The 17,775-nt window shown below is 48.0% G+C and overlaps 1 protein-coding gene across 2 annotated transcripts in view; it reads right to left on the bottom strand.

The window, feature by feature from the left end:
* USP7 (ubiquitin specific peptidase 7) overlaps nt 1-17,775 on the bottom strand; it is a 143,159-nt gene that overhangs the window by 31,844 nt on the left and 93,540 nt on the right. For both annotated transcript variants that reach the window (XM_070760878.1, XM_070760876.1), the window contains exons 7-10: nt 4,518-4,648; nt 1,703-1,757; nt 778-858; nt 602-692 (exon numbers count right to left, since the gene is read on the bottom strand). In XM_070760878.1, coding sequence (XP_070616979.1) covers nt 602-692; nt 778-858; nt 1,703-1,757; nt 4,518-4,648 — 358 coding nt within the window. The remainder of the gene's footprint in view (nt 1-601; nt 693-777; nt 859-1,702; nt 1,758-4,517; nt 4,649-17,775) is intronic.

The raw sequence follows: 17,775 nt of genomic DNA, 5'->3' as shown, positions 1-17,775 counted from the left end.
GCCGCCTCTATGTTGGTTGAGGCAGGCAAGATTCCCTTGAGTACCATTTGTTGGGGGTCAAGGGAAAGGGGGGGGTCTTGCCTTCTCTTCCTGCTCAAGGTCCCTATGTGCAATTGGTGGGCCACTGTGGGACACAGAATGCTGGACTTGATGGGCTTTGGCCTGATTCAGCATGGCTCTTCTTATGTTCTTATGTTCTAACCCACCCAAGTTTCCTAATAATTTTATTATTTTATGGCTGGGGGTCACCACAACATGAGGAACTGTATCAAAGGGTTGCGGCATTAGGAAGGTTGAGAACCACTGATTTAGGAGTCCCTGGTACTCTCTGAGCTTGGCTGTTACCTTGCACGCTGTGAACAAACCCCACTCTCTTCTATACTGATTATGTCACCTAGATGGGTTATGAAATGTCTGGCAAGGAAACAACCAAGCTCAAAGAGCATTAAGGACGCCACAGTTCTCCCCTCAGTTCTGATGATGTTACTGAATAGGGTAAAGAAAAGTCTGCAAGGCCACACTTCAAGCCTATATCTTCTCCTCTTGATAAAGGACTTTATCCGAGGCACATGAATTCTTATTTAAGAGAACACATACTTACTATTTTTCTTTCCTTTTATACTGAGTTGAATGTCATAATAATCCTCTATTCGTTCAGATCGATAATCTACGTGTTTGCACTGGATGTAAGACTGCAAATAGAAATCAGGCAGTGGGACATCGAGACAGGTGAACAACGCGGCCATCTGCCCTCCATCCCACAAGTCCAATACATACCACCATCTTCCCTCTGAACAATTTAGGAATCGTGCCTTCAACGCAGGTGCCTTTCATTTTGTTTTCAACATTATCAAGCAACTGGAAATTAAAAAAAAACCAGAATGCTTGAATTAATAATGAGCAGCCATTAGAATTTTATGCTCTCCGACAACTGAGACGGGGAGACAAAGAGAGAGAGAGAGATGCTCAGCTAGCTCTCATGCAGGCCCAGCCAGGTAATTGTTTGGTTTTCGTCTTAAAAGTCTGATTGCAGGTTCCAAAGACTTCAAAATGGCAACTTCTCAGTTTAAGAAAGGCATAGACGGCCATTACCGGCAGGAAAACAAATTTGCACAATCCTTCAGATCTTCCACTCATCAAACAGGTTCCCCACTTAGTCGAAGAAAAGCTTCCTTTGAGCCAAACTGCACTCCACGTGACCTCATAGCCATGTCCATATAGTTCCCCTGGTAACAATATGGAAATGTTTGCCACTGCTTTTTTTTGGTGTGTGTGTGTGATTCTCTTCCCGGTACAACTTGTATTTCTCAGGGGTCTGTCACCCAAATAATAACTTAAGCTTCTTAGGATCAGAGGAAATGCTATCATCTGCTATGATTGTAAAAATCTGAGCTCAGCCCCGGGTGACTGCCTTAAGCCCATCAAACTGCTTTACAAACCAGCAAAAGGCCCGTTTTTCAGGCTTTGGGACCACTTTTGCTTTCAAGTGACATGCCAGAGTCTGCACCTTAAAAAGAGGGTGAGGCCAGGGTAAGACAATGGATGGGACCAAAATAAAATTTAAACATCAATCAATCCAACGGAATGAAGTGCCATTAATAAAAACGGGCATCTAATGTGATTATTTCCTTATGCAGGGTCTGAAGAGAGAATTCTCAGTTTGAATACTTCTGAATGAAAGTAGAAGAGAAACAATACGTACCACTCGACATAATTCCTGAACATCATGTTGCATGAAGCTGTCTAAAGTCTCCCATCTTTATTGAAAAGAAAAAGAAAAAAGCACCACTTATAAAATGATAACACTTGAAAGCAACCTAGAAGCATTTGGTGCACAAAAAAAGGAGGACGACATATTAAAATGAGATTAGCTTTGAAGCATTTGGGATTCCAGTTAAATCTCTTAATGAATCGTCAAAGGCTGCATTTTGCTCTGATCTGAATAGCTGCTGGCCACGTGGACAGACACGTCCTTTCTGTTGGGAAGAAAATCACAACGGTAACTTAACCTTACAACAAGGAGGCCATGCAGCCGCCCCAATAGGGTGTTCAACGAAAGAAGCAAGTTACCTAGCAAAATAGCTTGCTGCAAGAAAAAAGAAAGTTAAAAATAAAAGGCAAAGGTTGGCCTAGGATGGTAAATAAAATTGAACAAACATAAACAAGAGCCTGTATGAATCAGACAACAATTCTGCTAAATTCATCCATAGCCAAGGGGAAAAGGTTACAGATGGTTACAATCCCTTGGCTATAAGAAGGTCCTAAGCCCGTAATGGCAAACTGATGGCATGTGTGCCACTTGTGGCACATGTAGCCATATCTGCCGGAACTCAAGTTGTTGCCCTAGCTCAGCTCCGGTTCTAGTAGATCTGTGCAAACTGGCCAGCTGATTTTTCACTTATGCAGAAGTTCTTGGAGGGCGTTTTTGGCCTCCAGAAGGGCAAGGAAGGGTGTTTTCATCCTCCCCAGGCTCCAAGAAAGTCTCTGGAGCCTGGGGTGGGTGAAAAACGGGCCTCTGGTAGGGGAGGAAGATTTTGCCCCTCCCCAAACCCTAGCAAACTATCTGTAGCCTGGGCTGATTGAAAAATGGGCCTACTGGGCCCACCAGAAGTTGGGAAACGCCCCTGGACGGGAAACGCTCAGGGGAGGGGGGCACTGAATTATGGGTGTGGGCATGTGCACATGCGCGATAGCTGACACCTGAGCAAAAAAAAAGGGTTCACCATCACTGTCCAAAGCCTTGTTTGTTTGTGAGTTTAAAGGCAGGAGTGGGGAACTGTGGTCCTTTTATGGGTCATGGACTACAATTCCTGGAATCCCACAGGTCATCCAAAGGGCTAACCTTCCCCACCCCAGCTTTAAAGTAATGAAGGCCAAGTTCCTTTCCCGCTTGAATCAAGCCTGTTCCTTTCTGCCTTCAGGGGATGCTTGAGAATGACAGGATATTGGTAGCAGGCTGTTAAGGACTTTAAAGGAGGGGGTTTCTTTGATGTAAGCCAGTGATGGTGAATCTTTTTTGGTTCATGTGCCAAAAGGGGTTGTAGGGTATGCTAGCACGCACGCACTTGCCCACACCCCTTCCCTCCCCGACTCATGTGCACCCCCGCACTGCCCCCCCACCCCATGAGCCCAGGCCTTTCTGAAGCCTGGTAGGCAGTGATGGGTTCCTACTGGTGCGGTCCAGAGAACCCACTGATTTTCTGTGATTTTTTTCCCCCCCTGGCGTCTCCATGTCGGAAGAAACCCTCCCGCCCGCATCTTAAAGCCGACTTTTATTCTTCGTCTGAAGCACAGCTGAGGGCTTCTTCCACATGGAGATGCCAGGAAATAATAACCGAAAATCAGTGGTAGGTGGGGGGGGAAAGCCCAAGCGGGCAAACCGGAAGTGCGTTTTTCCAAACGTCCGGTTTCTCCATTGGGGAATATATATTTTTTTGCCTTCGGGGTTTCAGGGCAACTTCCTGGAAGCGTCCGGAGGACGAAACGGCCTTTCCCAAGGCCAAAAATCAGCTGGCCAGTGCACAGAGGCGCATGGTGAGAAGTCTCATGTGCCCTCCCATATGGCTCTGAGCGTTGTAGGTTTGCCATCGTGGATGCAAGGAAACTACTGTATTTTTTGGACTATAAAACACATTCCCCCCTCCCCAAAGTGGGTGGAAACGTCTGTGTGTCATTTAGAGCAAGTATTGTGGTGGGGATGGAGGTGCCAATCAGCCGTTCTGGGTGGTAATAATCGCCATCGCCCATTCGGTGGCAAACGGGCTGCAGCAAAGAGGCCATGGCGAACGGGGCGCAGCGGTAATCCCTGCCACCTAGAACAGCTGATCGGTGGTGTTCCAGAGTGCCGATCAGCTGCTTGGCAGCGAAGGCTCCAGCATCCCCTGGGGGTGGCAGCAGCTCAGCTCAGTTGACCGGTGGTGGGTGCAAGGGAGCGGAGCCCTTACGAGCCACATGCTGGGACTGCGATAATATGCTGAACCTGACTGGGCTGTTTGCTGCAAGGACGCAAGCCAGATGAATACCAGATAGATGCTAGGAGGCAGAGGCAGAATTTCCCCCCCTTGTTTTCCTCCTCTAAAGCTAGTGTGCGTCTTATAGTCCAGAGTGTGTTATGGTCTGAAAAATATGGTACCTTAAAATCCCTCACCTCCATCAGGCCCCAGGGCACAGCCGCATTGATTCAGTGCCAGAATTCCCTAGGTGCTGCACCTAAGTAGTGCTGCGATTTTTCATCGATTAAAAGAGGTTTAATTGTTGTGATTAAGCACACACATCCTAGTTGTGCCAGAAAGCTTTTGTTTAAAACCATTGTTTTTCCCCATATGCAAGTTCAATCAATACACAGATCAAGATTTGTGGGGTTGATCAATTAAATATGCTTTAATTTTGTTGCAGCCCCAAGAAGAGTACCATCTGCACTCACAAAAGTTACACAATTTAAGAGACCAGAAAAACCACTTGTGAGAAATCCCAGAAACTTCATCACTCAGTGGTTGAAGAACTCTTTTAGCACTTACCCAAAAGATTTTGTTAACTTCTTGGTTCCTACTGGTTTGTCACTATGTTGAAGTTCATAGAAGACTCTCTGCAACGCTAGAGGAACACTTTTTGAAGAGTCGTCTCCTTCAGTAGGCATCATATATACAGCCTAGGAAAAAACATATCAATCGAGTTTAAACACTGAAAACAGGTCCCAGTCCTTTTGCTTTTAATGTCCTGTCCCAAAGGTAGTAACCAGACTTTGTTTTTCCTTGAAGACTTTTTGATTCTCATCCAAGAAACTTCTTCAGTTCTGAGTCAAAACTCAAGAAGCTTGTTGGATGGGAAGCGAAACATCTTCAAAGAAAAACAAGTCCAGTGACTACCTCTTGGGAAAAAAGCACCTTTGGGACAACCATGAGCTGGAGGATTGAGAAGCTCCCTAGACATTTGTTTTTTCATCTAACGTCTGGTTCCCTCTGGTGGTTTGCTGGCTAATTCAGTTAAATACTCCCGAACAACCTTTGTGATATACAACAACAACCCAGGCTGTTGGCAGTGCAAGGCTGTACATCAGACAGTAGGTTGGTTTTTAAGTCCACAAACTACCACCAAACCAGCTCCCCCGTTTGAGCCTGGGGAAGTGGTAGGTTTCATTCAACTCTTATAGTATATGACATAGGATTAGGGATGGAGGAGTGGAGATAGGAGTTTCTAAGCAAAACTGCTTTTTCATGTTTATTAACTTTTTACTTATTATATCCAGTCTTTACCCGCACATCCTGGGATATTGTTATAAAGAAGGATCATCCAGACTCCATGGTTTCACAAATTTCAAGCAGGACCAAGGTCCATCGTTAAACAAACCAGCCATCTATCTGATGGCTCCCCCCGCAAAGTTATTTTCCCCCAAACAGAAGTTCAGATTTCTCTGCTCAGAATGAAAACGCTCTGTTCCCACAAGGACACAACTCTCTCAACCACACAGTTGTAGTAAAAGGTAAAGGAGACTACGGATTTTTCTCCGCTAGTTGCTGCCGACTCTAGAGGGCAATGCTCATCTACATTTCAAGGCCATTGAGCCAACTCTGTCGGAAGACATTTTGGCAGTCATGTGGTCAGAATGGCCTCATGGAATACAGTTACTTTCCCACCGAAGTAGAGTACAGTGGTATTCTACCTAAGAACGCCTCTACTTATGAACTTTTCTAGGTAAGAACTGAGTGTTCAAAGATTTTTTTTTTGCCTCTTCTCAAGAACCATTTTCCAATTACAAACTCGAGCCTCTGAAACTGTACCCGAAAAAGGCAGGGAGAAGCCTCTGTGTGGCCTCTCTAGGAATCTCCTGGGAGGAAACAGGGCCAGAAAAGGCAGGGAGAAGCCTCCGTGGGGCCTCTCTTGGAATCTCCTGGGAGGAAACAGGGCCAGAAAAGGCAGGGAGAAGCCTCCGTGGGGCCCCTCTAGGAATCTCCTGGGAGGAAACAGGGCCAGAAAAGGTAGGGAGAAGCCTCTGTGGGGGCCCTCTAGGAATCTCTGGGAGGAAACAGGGCCAGAAAAGGCAGGGAGAAGCCTCCGTGGGGCCCCTCTAGGAATCTCCTGGGAGGAAACAGGGCTTCCACCCTCCCTGTGGTTTCCCAAATGGCACAAATTATTCGCTGTTACATTGATTTCTATGGGAAAAATTGCTTCTTACAAAATTTCTACTTAAGAACCTGGTCACGGAATGAATTATGTTCGTAAGTAGAGGTACCACTGTATTTATCTACTTGCATTTGCATGCTTGAAAGCTGCCCAGAGCTGGGGTGAGGATGGGAGCTCACCCTGTCACGTGGTGCTTGGGTCTTGAATCCGGGCTGCCAGCTTTCCAGCCAACAAACCCAGCCTCTTAAACCCTGAGCTGCCATCCCGCCCTGCACAATTCCAGTGGAGGAGTCCAAATGCATGTGAAGGACACCAAGAAATACAGCGGTGCCAAATTCCTGTTAGAGGCAGTGCCTCAGGCAGGACTCCTGCAGCTCAAGGCACCTGATAGACCTTGACTATCTATTCTGCATAGTTGCTTGTTTTGGCACTAACTCCCTTATCAAGCACATTTCGATTCTGGGAGCCTCAAATGGGAGCTGTCCAACTTCTAACCTACCTAAATCTCCAGAACAATTCTGAATACCAAACTCACAGATACAGTACTCTGGCACAAACTCTTGGTCAAATGCTCGTAGAAGTTTGCTGAAGAGGGGATTTCTATGGGATGCCCTTTCAAGACTGTGAGGGAAAACTAAAATCCATGGCAGCACTTGCTCTCACACTGGCCAATGTGCTCTTTTATCCTTTCACATTCGCATTTTGCTTTATATAGCAGGCTGAATTGGGTCAAAAATTAGGATAATGTTTGCAATAGATTATGCTGTCCTTCTTCCCCCTTACATAAGGCAATACAAGGTATTAAGAGTGGGATAAGTACGTTTTGCAATCTACTACTTTCAGTACGTTTTGCAATCTACTTTTGCCGCTCCCAGCCTCCGGAGAGGGGCGGCATACAAATCTAATAAATTAAATTAAAAGTTAAATTAAATTAAATTACTAGCTGCGCTCTGCAAAATAAAATAGAAAATGTTTGTCTGCAAGAATTCGGCAGTCAACGGGTTTCTAGAGCTGCTGCTGAAGCAGGAGATATTTTCCATCCAGAATTGGTCTGGTTTCAACAAGCACTGCGAGTCAACTTTGGAGAATGAATGGAGCTCACTGACTGGTCTCTGTATATTGAACAGCCCTGATTCCATTTGTGAACCTGCGATGTAAGAGATTGTGAAAGTCCATGGGGAGAAAACATCAACAGTTCTGGGAAGCGATGAGAACAATGATGGACCGAGCCAAGGCCCCCAAGGAGATTAACAGGTGAGACTGCAAAAAGCAAAATTATGGTTGACTTAACTCAAGGTTCGACAAACCCAGGCGCCTGGTCGCCAGTGGCGCCTAGAAAATGTTGTCTGGCGCCTAGAGCTGCCTGGGCAGGGCGCTGCGGTGCCTCTGACCTCTCCGCTCCTGCCCGATGCCGGGGTTTCTGGCGCTCTCCTGCTGGGTCCCAAAGAAGGCAGGCAGGAAGGAGAGCTCCATTCTTCGCGCCTTTTTCCCGCCTTCCTTCTTTGGAGCCCAGCAGGAGAGCGCCAGAAACCGCGGCATCGAGCAGGAACCGGGAGCGCCCGCCCAGCTGAAGGTTCCTTGTCGGCACTGGCGGTGGGAGCGGGGGGGGGGGGGGCCGCGGCTGCAGCGGCACAGGCAGTCGCGGGGAGATGGCGGGGGGAGCGGGGGGCGGCTAAAGCGGCCCCGGGCACCGTTCCCTGTACGCTTTTCCAGGGGCGCGCAGGGAGCCGCGGCCACCCGCCCGCCTACCGGATTTCCCTCCGCGCGGCTGGGGAGGTGGATTCGCCGCCCCCGCCAGCCCGATCTCCCTCCAGTGGCTGGTGACGTAGTTCTACCGCCCTCGCCAGCCTGATCTCCCTCCGTGGGGGGGTGGGGGGCGACGAACCGACGACCGGGGGCTGTCCGTCCGTGTTGGGTGGTGCAGGGCAGGCACAGGCAGCCTCAGGGGAGAACAAGGGAGGGAGAGAAAGGAAAGAGAGAGTAAGGGAGGGAGAGAAAATTGAATGAAGGAGGGAGAGAAAGAAAGAGTAAGAAGCAGAAAGGATAGAGAAAAAGGAAGAGAAAGGGAGGGGGAGAAAGGAAAGAGGGAGGAAGGGGGGGAGAGAAAATTGAATGAAGGAGGGAGAGAAAGAAAGAGTAAGAAGTAGAAAGGATAGAGAAAAAGGAAGAGAAAGGGAGGGAGAGAAAGGAAAGAGGGAGGAAGGGGGGGAAGGGGGGGAGAGAAAATTGAATGAAGGAGGGAGAGAAAGAAAGAAAGAGTAAGAAGTAGAAAGGATAGAGAAAAAGGAAGAGAAAGGGAGGGAGAGAAAGGAAAGAGAGAGAAAGGGAGAGAAAGGGAGGGAGAGAAAATTGAATGAAGGAGGGAGAGAAAGAAAGAGTAAGAAGTAGAAAGGATAGAGAAAAAGGAAGAGAAAGGGAGGGGGAGAAAGGAAAGAGGGAGGAAGGGGGAGAGAAAGAAGATATGAAGGAGGGAGAAAAAGAAAGAGAGATAGGAAGGAAAGAGGGAGAGAAAGGAATGAGAGAGAAAGGGAGGGAGAGAAAGGGAATGAAAGAGGGAGAAGGGGTGAGAGATAGAAAGGATAGACAGAAAGGGAGAGAAAGGAAAGAGAGAAAGGGAGGGAGAGGAAGGAAAGAGATGAGAGAGGAAGGAGGAGACAGAGGGGGTGAAAGCGATGTCAGGTGGAGACTCGGCAAAAAACCAAGTTTGCTTAAAAAAAATTCTGGCTCCTAAATTTTTTGGCTGGCTCCTAGATTCTGAACAACTTTGTCGACCCCTGACTTAACTGGTGAACGGGAGGACAGTAATTGCGACCATAGCACTATAGGGAACCTGCTATGTTATCTAAATAAGTATAAACAGGTCAAAAGAACATCAACCAGGTTCAGGCTTGGCTGCTGAACAAAAAATACTTCTTCCAGCAATTTTTTTTAAAGGCAGCTCCCCCCCTTTTAAAAAAAACTGTATTGGTATTTAAAAAACTGCTTATGGGGTTGCATGTATAGGCACATCTATAGAGACCTGAAAGACAGGGTGGGAGCAGTGAGGCAGCATAGGGCTAGGGAAAGAAGATTTTGGTTTTTTAATCTATTCATTTTACTAAATTTCTATACCACCCATCATGCCTGCAGAACAGTCTCAAGAAATGTGAGATACTCCTTTGATAGGTTTAATACCAGGGAAAATAGGGAAAATATAGAAAGGTAAGAAAACTGCAGTCCATATTTATTATTGAATAACCAGAGATACCAATATTCAAATAATATTACTGAATATGTTAATGCAGGATCTCTGTGGCTTGTTTGAATTTCTTTCTCACTGGTCCCAACAGACAAGCAGATGCTGGGCTTAAGAGGCGAAACACGCCCATCGGCTTCCGATTTCTCAGATTTTTTTTTAAAAAAACCTCTGCTTTTTTGGGGGGGGGGAAAACCTCCCCAGGAATTCCAGGCTGATTTCCTTCCTGATCTCAGAAACTGCTGCCCGCCATCTTACACTTTTGAAGTATTGGACTCGAGTTCCAACCACCCACAGCCAAAAAGGCCAAAGGAGCTATATCTGGTACAAGAGGTTGGCTTTGTGGTTTCCTATCTTAAGATCAAAGAACTAGAGATGGAAAACAAAGGGCTCTGAGCCAGGTGGCTCTCTTTTGGCACAAAGCCTAAACAATGAAGGACCCTCAGTATTAACCAGAATGATGAAAACAAACAAAAATATGATATGCTGGTTGCAAAAAAAAATGTGGACAAGTTTTGGGGAAAAAACACAACGGGTTAAGGGGTAGTTTAGCACTTTTTAGGGCCATAAAAACCCAAGAAAAATATATTATTTGCTCAACTAAAGCAACTAGACTTAAGGTATTAGGACAATTGTGAGTGTGAGAAAATAATTTAGCCTACTTGCTTTCCTCCAGAGTGGAGCAACCATGAAAACCCAAGAGCTTCTGCTTATTGTACTTCTAACGGATCAAAGCCTCTTTGGACTGAAAGACTCCTTGGAAGTTGCTGAAATTGGTTTATGACAGCATTTCCTGATACTTCAGACGTTCACAGGGGGGGTCTTCCAGATCAAAAGCGCTCAAAGACTCGTCCTCTGTAAAATTTATTCCAACAGGCCATCCAAGCTAATGGCCATGATTTGTGGTGAAGGGTTTCATAGGATAAAAGAGCTTGTGTGAAGTTGTGTTTTCTTTTATCTATGCCCAATTCTTCCATCGGAGTCAGGTTTCGGTTCTGATGGCTGGAGAGGTCCAAAAGGACCTCTATCTGCCCACTTTCTTTACGCCACGATGGGTGATTTTCAAATGCTTCAATCACAGTGTCTCAGGGTCATGGAACCCGCTTCTGCGGCCTTTTGACAAGTCAAGTCAACGGAAAAACCAGATTCACTTAACCTGTGCTACTAATTGAAGAACTTGCAGGGCTCCGTTTTATGAATGTGGCGAGACAAGTCGTAAAATGGGACAAAGCTCACTAAGCAACGTAACCTTAATTGACCTTAATTCTGGTCGTATGTTGACGATTGCCTATAAAGACCTTCAAATTTTCTAGCCTTGCCTCACAGAGAGCTCCCTGATAATTCTGCCTCTCGCAACTGTACTTTTTGGGTGCATTGTTGCATCTTTTCTTTCAAATGTGGAGATCTTATGAGATAGGGGCATAGAAAAAAAAATCAATAACATGAAAAGTCCCTTCTCATCTCCAAATACAGTGGTACCTGTCTACCTAAGAATGCCTCTACTTATGAACTTTTCTAGATAAGAACCAGATGTTCAAAGATTTTTTTGCCTCTTCTCAAGAACCATTTTCCACTTACAAACCTGAGCCTCTGAAACTGTAATCGGAAAAGGCAGGGAGAAGCCTCCGTGGGGCCTCTCTAGGAATCTCCTGGGAGGAAACAGGGACAGAAAGGGCAGGGAGAAGCCTCCATGGGGCCTCTCTAGGAATCTCCTGGAATGAAACAGAGCCAGAAAAGGCAGGGAGAAGCCTCCATGGGGCCTCTCTAGGAATCTCCTGGGAGGAAACAGGGCCAGAAAAGGCAGGGAGAACTCTCCGTGGGGCCTCTCTAGGAATCTCCTGGGAGGAAACAGGGCCTCCACCCTCCCTGTGGTTTCCCCAATCGCGCACATTATTTGCTCTTACATTGATTCCTATGGGAAAAATTGCTTCTTCTTACAAACATTTCTACTTAAGAACCTGCTCACGGAATGAATTAAGTTCATAAGTAGAGGTACCACTGTACAGGTATCCCTCAGCTTAGAAGAACCGTTGCACTTACCTGAACGGTCTTCTCGCTGCACTGCAAGGAGAGTCCAACATGGGGGTTAATCTACAGCCTATTGGAAGGGACTGAGTTAAAAATTAGCATAAATAACCGGTCCAACCCCCATGTTGCCCTCTCTGGGTCAGTCTTATAATAAAACGAAGTCATAGTGCTAGTAAAACAAGGAAACTTTATTCAACTGATTCAACAGAATCCAAACTCAACTATGAATCGTCTGGTGACCCTGGGCCCGTTAGCCGGGTGGGTTTGGACTCTCCTTGCAGTGCAGCGAGAAGACCGTTCAGGTAAGTGCAACGGTTCTTCTCCACTTGCACTGCTTCGGAGAGTCCAACATGGGATATACCCAAGCTTTAAACCATTAGGGAGGGAGAAGGCTGGACCAGGGGCGCAGACTCGGTGCAAACTCTCTGCAATACTCTGCGTCCAAAGGCCGCTTCAGCTGAAGCAAGACTGTCCAAACGGTAGTGCTTGATAAACGTATTGGGGGCAGCCCAGGTTGCTGCCCTACAAATATCTTCAAGGGGAGCCTGTGTCGCCCAGGCCGCTGATGTGGCTGCACTTCTTGTAGAGTGGGCCGTGATACCTCTAGGTATTGGTGTGGACCCTGATTTATATGCGATGGCAATGCAGGAGCGTATCCAGCAACTAATAGTCTTAGAGGATACCTTATTCCCCATGGATGCCGGGAAGTAGGAAACGAACAGGGCCTCTGTTTTCCTGAAGGAACTTGTCCGTCTTATGTATATTTTGATGGCACGACGAACATCAATCTTGTGCCACCTTAGTTCTAGTGGATGTGACCCTTTGGCACAAAAATCCGGAAGGATGATATCTTGTGACCTGTGGAAGACAGTGTTTATTTTTGGTAAAAAGGAAGGATCAGGCCTCAGGACTACATTGTTTGTATGAAATATGCATAGGTCCGGTCTGATTGACAAGGCCGCGAGTTCGGATACTCGCCTTGCTGATGTGATTGCTGTTAAGAAGGCCGTTTTTAATGATAGGAGACGGAGTGGAATGTCTCTTAGAGGTTCAAAGGGGGGTCCCGTCAGGGCCTGTAGAACCAGAGGTAAGTCCCATGTAGGGAATCTATGAACGGTAGGGGGTCTGATGTTCGATGCTCCCCTGATAAAATCCCGAATCCATGGGTGTTGTGAAATTGGGCGAGAAAAGTCCATTTTAAGGATTGTGGCTATAGCTGCCGTTTGCCTGCGAAGTGTGTTGGGTGACAGTCCTTTGTCCAACCCAGCCTGTAAGAATTCCAGGATCTGGATTACGGATGGGGACTGTGGGTCCTGATGACGGTTTCTACAAAATATACAGTATGCCCTCCATGTGGCCTGATAAATGCGGGTCGTGGAGGGTCGGCGAGCTGCCTGCATAGTGTTTATTACTCTGTCCGGTAGTTGTTCTTTCCTCAATCTCTCCCCCTCAAGTGCCACACGGCAAGACTCCACCACTGAGGGTCTGGGTGATAAATTGAACCCTGTGTCAGGACCACCTTGTGGTGTGGGATTCGCCATGGGGGAAAAATTGAAAGGCCCATCAAGTCCGCGAACCAAGGCCGTCTGGGCCAGAATGGGGCCACCAAGAGGATTTCCGCTTGTTCTTGTAGCAGCTTGTTGACTACCCTTGGGATCAGGCAGACTGGGGGAAAAGCATATAGCAGTCCCTCCGGCCACTGGCATGACAGGGCATTGGTCTGCTCTGCTCCCGGTGAGGGGAACCTTGAAAAGAACCTGGGCAATTGGTTGTTGTGATGGGTGGCAAACAAATCTACCTCCGGTGTCCCGTATTTGTGAATGATCTCCATGAACAGATCGCTGCCCAGGCTCCACTCTGCCGGATTTATGGTGGTCCGGCTGAGCCAGTCTGCTTGAAGGTTTGAGATGCCGGATATGTGTTCCGCCCTCAGGGATGATAGGTGTCGTTCCGCCCATTTGAACAGGGACTTTGATTCCCTCATCAGGCGACCCGATCTTGTGCCGCCCTGATGGTTGATGTGTGCCCTTGTTGCCACATTGTCTGTGAGGATCAATACGTTCTGACCTCTGACCTGCGCAGTGAAATGTCTGAGAGCAAGGTGAACGGCTCTGAGCTCCAGGTAATTGATGTTTGGGCATGTGAGCTCCTCCGAGGTCCAAAGGCCCTGGGCCACTCCCACCTCGGAGTGTGCTCCCCAGCCCGAGAGGCTCGCGTCCGTTGTTATGGTTATCTCCTGTTGTGGCAGGAACGGTGATCCTTGCGTGAGGGCTGATGACTTCCACCAAGGAAGTGATCTCCTTACTTCCTGCGAAATTGTCACTGATGCGGACGAGTGACTCGTTCTGTTCCTCTGAAAGGGAATGAGGAACCATTGTAGAGGCCTGGCATGGAGCCTGGCCCAAGGTAGAATGTCTATACAAGATATGAGTACCCCCAACAGTTGAGAGAGGAATGGTAAAGTCGGTGAACGGTTGCGCTGTAACTGTGTGACCAAGGTTTTGACCTTGGCCTGTCGTTCTGCTGAAAGGAAGACTATGCCGGTTGTGGTGTCTATGTTGGTGCCTAGGTGAGGTAGGTACCTTGTTGGCATAAAGTGGCTCTTTTGATGATTGATGGAGAAACCGAGGTGTTCTAGTGTCCTCATGGTTTCTGTTAAGTCGTGGTGAGCCCGTCCAGGACTTTTGGACAGTATGATGATATCATCCAGATACGCCATAAGGCGTAGTGGACGTGACCTGAGATGTGCTGTGAGTATGTCCAGTAACTTTGTGAATGTCCTGGGTGCAGACGACAGGCCGAAGGGCATGGCCTTGTACTGGAAATGTTGGTTGTCGAGGCAAAATCGAAGGTATTTCCTGTAATCCTGATGTACTGGGATATGCAGGTAAGCCTCTTTGAGGTCTATCGACGTTAGCCAATCCCCTTGGCGAATTGCTGCTAATATTGTCTTTAAGGAATGCATCTTGAAACGCCGGTATTTGAGATATATGTTTAGTTGTTTCAAGTTCAGGATGAGGCGACAACCACCGGAGGCTTTTGGTACTATGAACACGATTGAATAGTAGCCCCGTCCCTCCTGATGGACAGGGACCCTTTCGATGGCACCTATCTGGAGGAGGTGGTTGATCTCGTGATACAGAAGGTTGTTTTTGAGGTTGTTGAGGGTTGTTGGGCATTGCAGGAACCTGCTGGGAGGTTCCTGGATAAATTCCAAAGTGAGACCCTGGGCTATTGTTTTTAGAGCCCAAGAGTCTGTAGATATGGCTTCCCAAGAGGCGGTGAAGTGTTGTAGCCGTCCTCCTATAGGAAAGTTCTCGATGGAGTCATTTGTTCCTTCTATAACCTCCTCTGTTGGAGCCTCTGTATGGCCTCCTTGATTGTTGGAATTGTCTATTCCGATCTCCAAAGCCACCCCTGTCTGCTCTGTACGCAGTTTGAGAGTATGACCCCTGGGTGTATGACCTTCCAACCTGGGGTGCATTGGAGGAGGCCTCTGCCCGAAGGGTGGACGCCTGAAGTATGGTGTGGTCCGTCTGTCTTGCCTCCTATAGGTTCTGGGTAAGACCTTCTTCTTGTCTTTATCCTCTATGAGGACCTTGTCAAGAGATTCGCCAAACAATTTAGACCCATCAAATGGGGCTGAAGCCAGACGCCATTTGGACTTGGCGTCAGCCTGCCATGTCCGGAGCCAGAGTAAGCGTCGAGCCGACTGATTTGCTGCTAGAGCCCGTGAAGAAAAGCGGGATGCCGATAGAGTGGCGTCCGCGGAGAACTCCGCTGCCGCTAATAGCTTGTTGAGGTCTTGCCTCAAGCGACCATCCTCCGGTCCTAATCTCGTGAGCATGTCCTGCAGCCATAGGACCGACGCTCGGTTAAAAAATGAAGCAGCTGAGGCTGCTTTGAGGGCCCATGCGTTCATTTGATGGGCCTTTTTGTTTATGCCCTCGGCCCTCCGGTCTTCTGGTCGTAGGCCATCTGCCACCTCTGATGGGACGAGCACATTAGAAACAAGAGCCGCTACAGGGGCATCGACAGATGGAAATTCTAGTAAATTCTCCAATTCTGGTTCAAATGCATAGAATTTCCTCTCTGAGGCTGTTGGGCCTAGAGCACCCGCTGGGTATTGCCAGGGTCTTTTAACATTGTCCAAGAATAATTTGGGAGCAGGTATGCAGTCTGCATCTCTCTGGGTCTCAGTAAGTACCCTTGAGGTCGGTTGAGCGGTCGCTGCCGGGTCAGCGGGCTTGTCAGGTGCGTCTGAGGCGATGGTTAGTTTAGCCTTGTTCAAGAGCACTCGAAAAATAGAAGGCCTAAAGAGCCCAGCATATGCTGGGGGTTCTGGAGGTACGCCCTCATCCTCTGATAGGCCATCATCTGGATCAGAACCATGCTCTCTAAAGCCCGGGTCCTCCTGAAAGGATTCGTGCGTAGAAGACGGAGGTGCTGGAGCTGCCCATATATTCCTCTGGACAGATGGAGAAGGGCGAGGCGAAGCAGGGGGGGCACTGGGCATGTGTTGTTGGGCCCCAGCCACTATGCCATGGGAATAGGCCGAAGCAATCATGTCCTGCAATGCAGGTGGCAGGCGTTGCCAGGTGTCTGGGGAGGATCTGAGGCCAGCCGCTGTCGGGGTGAATGAGGCAGTTGGCATTGGTTGGGATGCCATGTGCCATGCAGAGGAAGAAGAAGAAGGCCTGGTAAGTTCTGGCCTAGTTGGTTCTGCCACCTGGGATGCTCCCCCAAACCTATCCGGTGACCAGTCCCGATCAGTAGCTGATCCAATACCCTCCGGGAGCCTCGGGGGGGTAGTACCTGATATAGGTGCATTCAGTGGCAGGGCAGCTTGCTTTTGCGCCTCCAATTGCTCCTCCAGGGCTTTGATGCGCCTTTCAGCATCTCTCATTGCAGAGGAGGCTTGAGAGCTCTTAGACTTGGCCTTGGAAGAGTGAGACTTCTCCTTAGCCTTTGTGATCGGGGCTTCAGTTGTCCCCTGTTGGGCTGGATCGGCCATGAGAAGAACCGTTGCACTTACCTGAACGGTCTTCTCGCTGCACTGCAAGGAGAGTCCAACATGGGTTAATCTACAGCCTATTGGAAGGGACTGTGTTAAAAATTAGCATAAATAACCGGTCCAACCCCCATGTTGCCCTCTCTGGGTCAGTCTTATAATAAAACGAAGTCATAGTGCTAGAAAAACAAGGAAACTTTATTCAACTGATTCAACAGAATCCAAACTCAACTATGAATCGTCTAGTGACCCTGGGCCCGTTAGCCGGGTGGGTTTGGACTCTCCTTGCAGTGCAGCGAGAAGACCGTTCAGGTAAGTGCAACGGTTCTTCTCCACTTGCACTGCTTCGGAGAGTCCAACATGGGATATACCCAAGCTTTAAACCATTAGGGAGGGAGAAGGCTGGACCAGGGGCGCAGACTCGGTGCAAACTCTCTGCAACACTCTGCGTCCAAAGGCCGCTTCAGCTGAAGCGAAACTGTCCAAACGGTAGTGCTTGATAAACGTATTGGGGGCAGTCCAGGTTGCTGCCCTACAGATATCTTCAAGTGGGGCCTGTGTCGCCCAGGCCGCTGATGTGGCTGCACTTCTTGTAGAGTGGGCCGTGATACCTCTAGGTATTGGTGCAGACCTTGATTTATATGCTATGGCGATGCAGGAGCATATCCAACAACTGACAGTCTTAGAGGATACTTTATTCCCCATGGATGCCGGGAAGTAGGAAACGAACAGGGCCTCTGTTTTCCGGAAGGAACCTGTCCGTCTTATGTATATTTTGATGGCACGACGGACATCAATCTTGTGCCACTTTAGTTCCAGTGGATGTGACCCTTTGGCACAAAAATCCGGAAGGATGATGTCTTGTGACCTGTGGAAGACAGTGTTTACTTTTAGTAAAAAGGTAGGATCAGGCCTCAGGACTACATTGTTTGTATGAAAAATGCATAAGTCCGGTCTGATTGACAAGGCCGCGAGTTCGGATACTCGCCTTGCTGATGTGATTGCTGTTAAGAAGGCCGTTTTAAACGATAAGAGACGAAGTGGAATATCTCTTAGAGGTTCGAAGGGAGGTTCTGTCAAGGCCTGTAGGACCAGAGGTAAGTCCCATGTAGGGAATCTGTGAATGGTGGGGGGTCTGATGTTCGATGCCCCCCTGATAAAATCCCGAATCCATGGGTGTTGTGAAATTGGGCGAGAAAAGTCCATTTTAAGGATTGTGGCTATAGCTGCCGTTTGCCTGCGAAGCGTGTTGGGTGACAGTCCTTTGTCCAACCCAGCTTGTAAGAATTCTAGGATCTGGATTACGGATGGGTCCTGTGGGTCCTGATGACGGTTTCTACAAAATAAACAGTATGCCCTCCATGTGGCCTGATAAATGCGG

Source organism: Erythrolamprus reginae, chromosome 9 (assembly GCF_031021105.1).
Source record: "Erythrolamprus reginae isolate rEryReg1 chromosome 9, rEryReg1.hap1, whole genome shotgun sequence".
Classification (NCBI taxonomy): Eukaryota; Metazoa; Chordata; class Lepidosauria; order Squamata; family Dipsadidae; genus Erythrolamprus; species Erythrolamprus reginae.
This window is presented reverse-complemented; position numbering and strand designations above follow the sequence as displayed.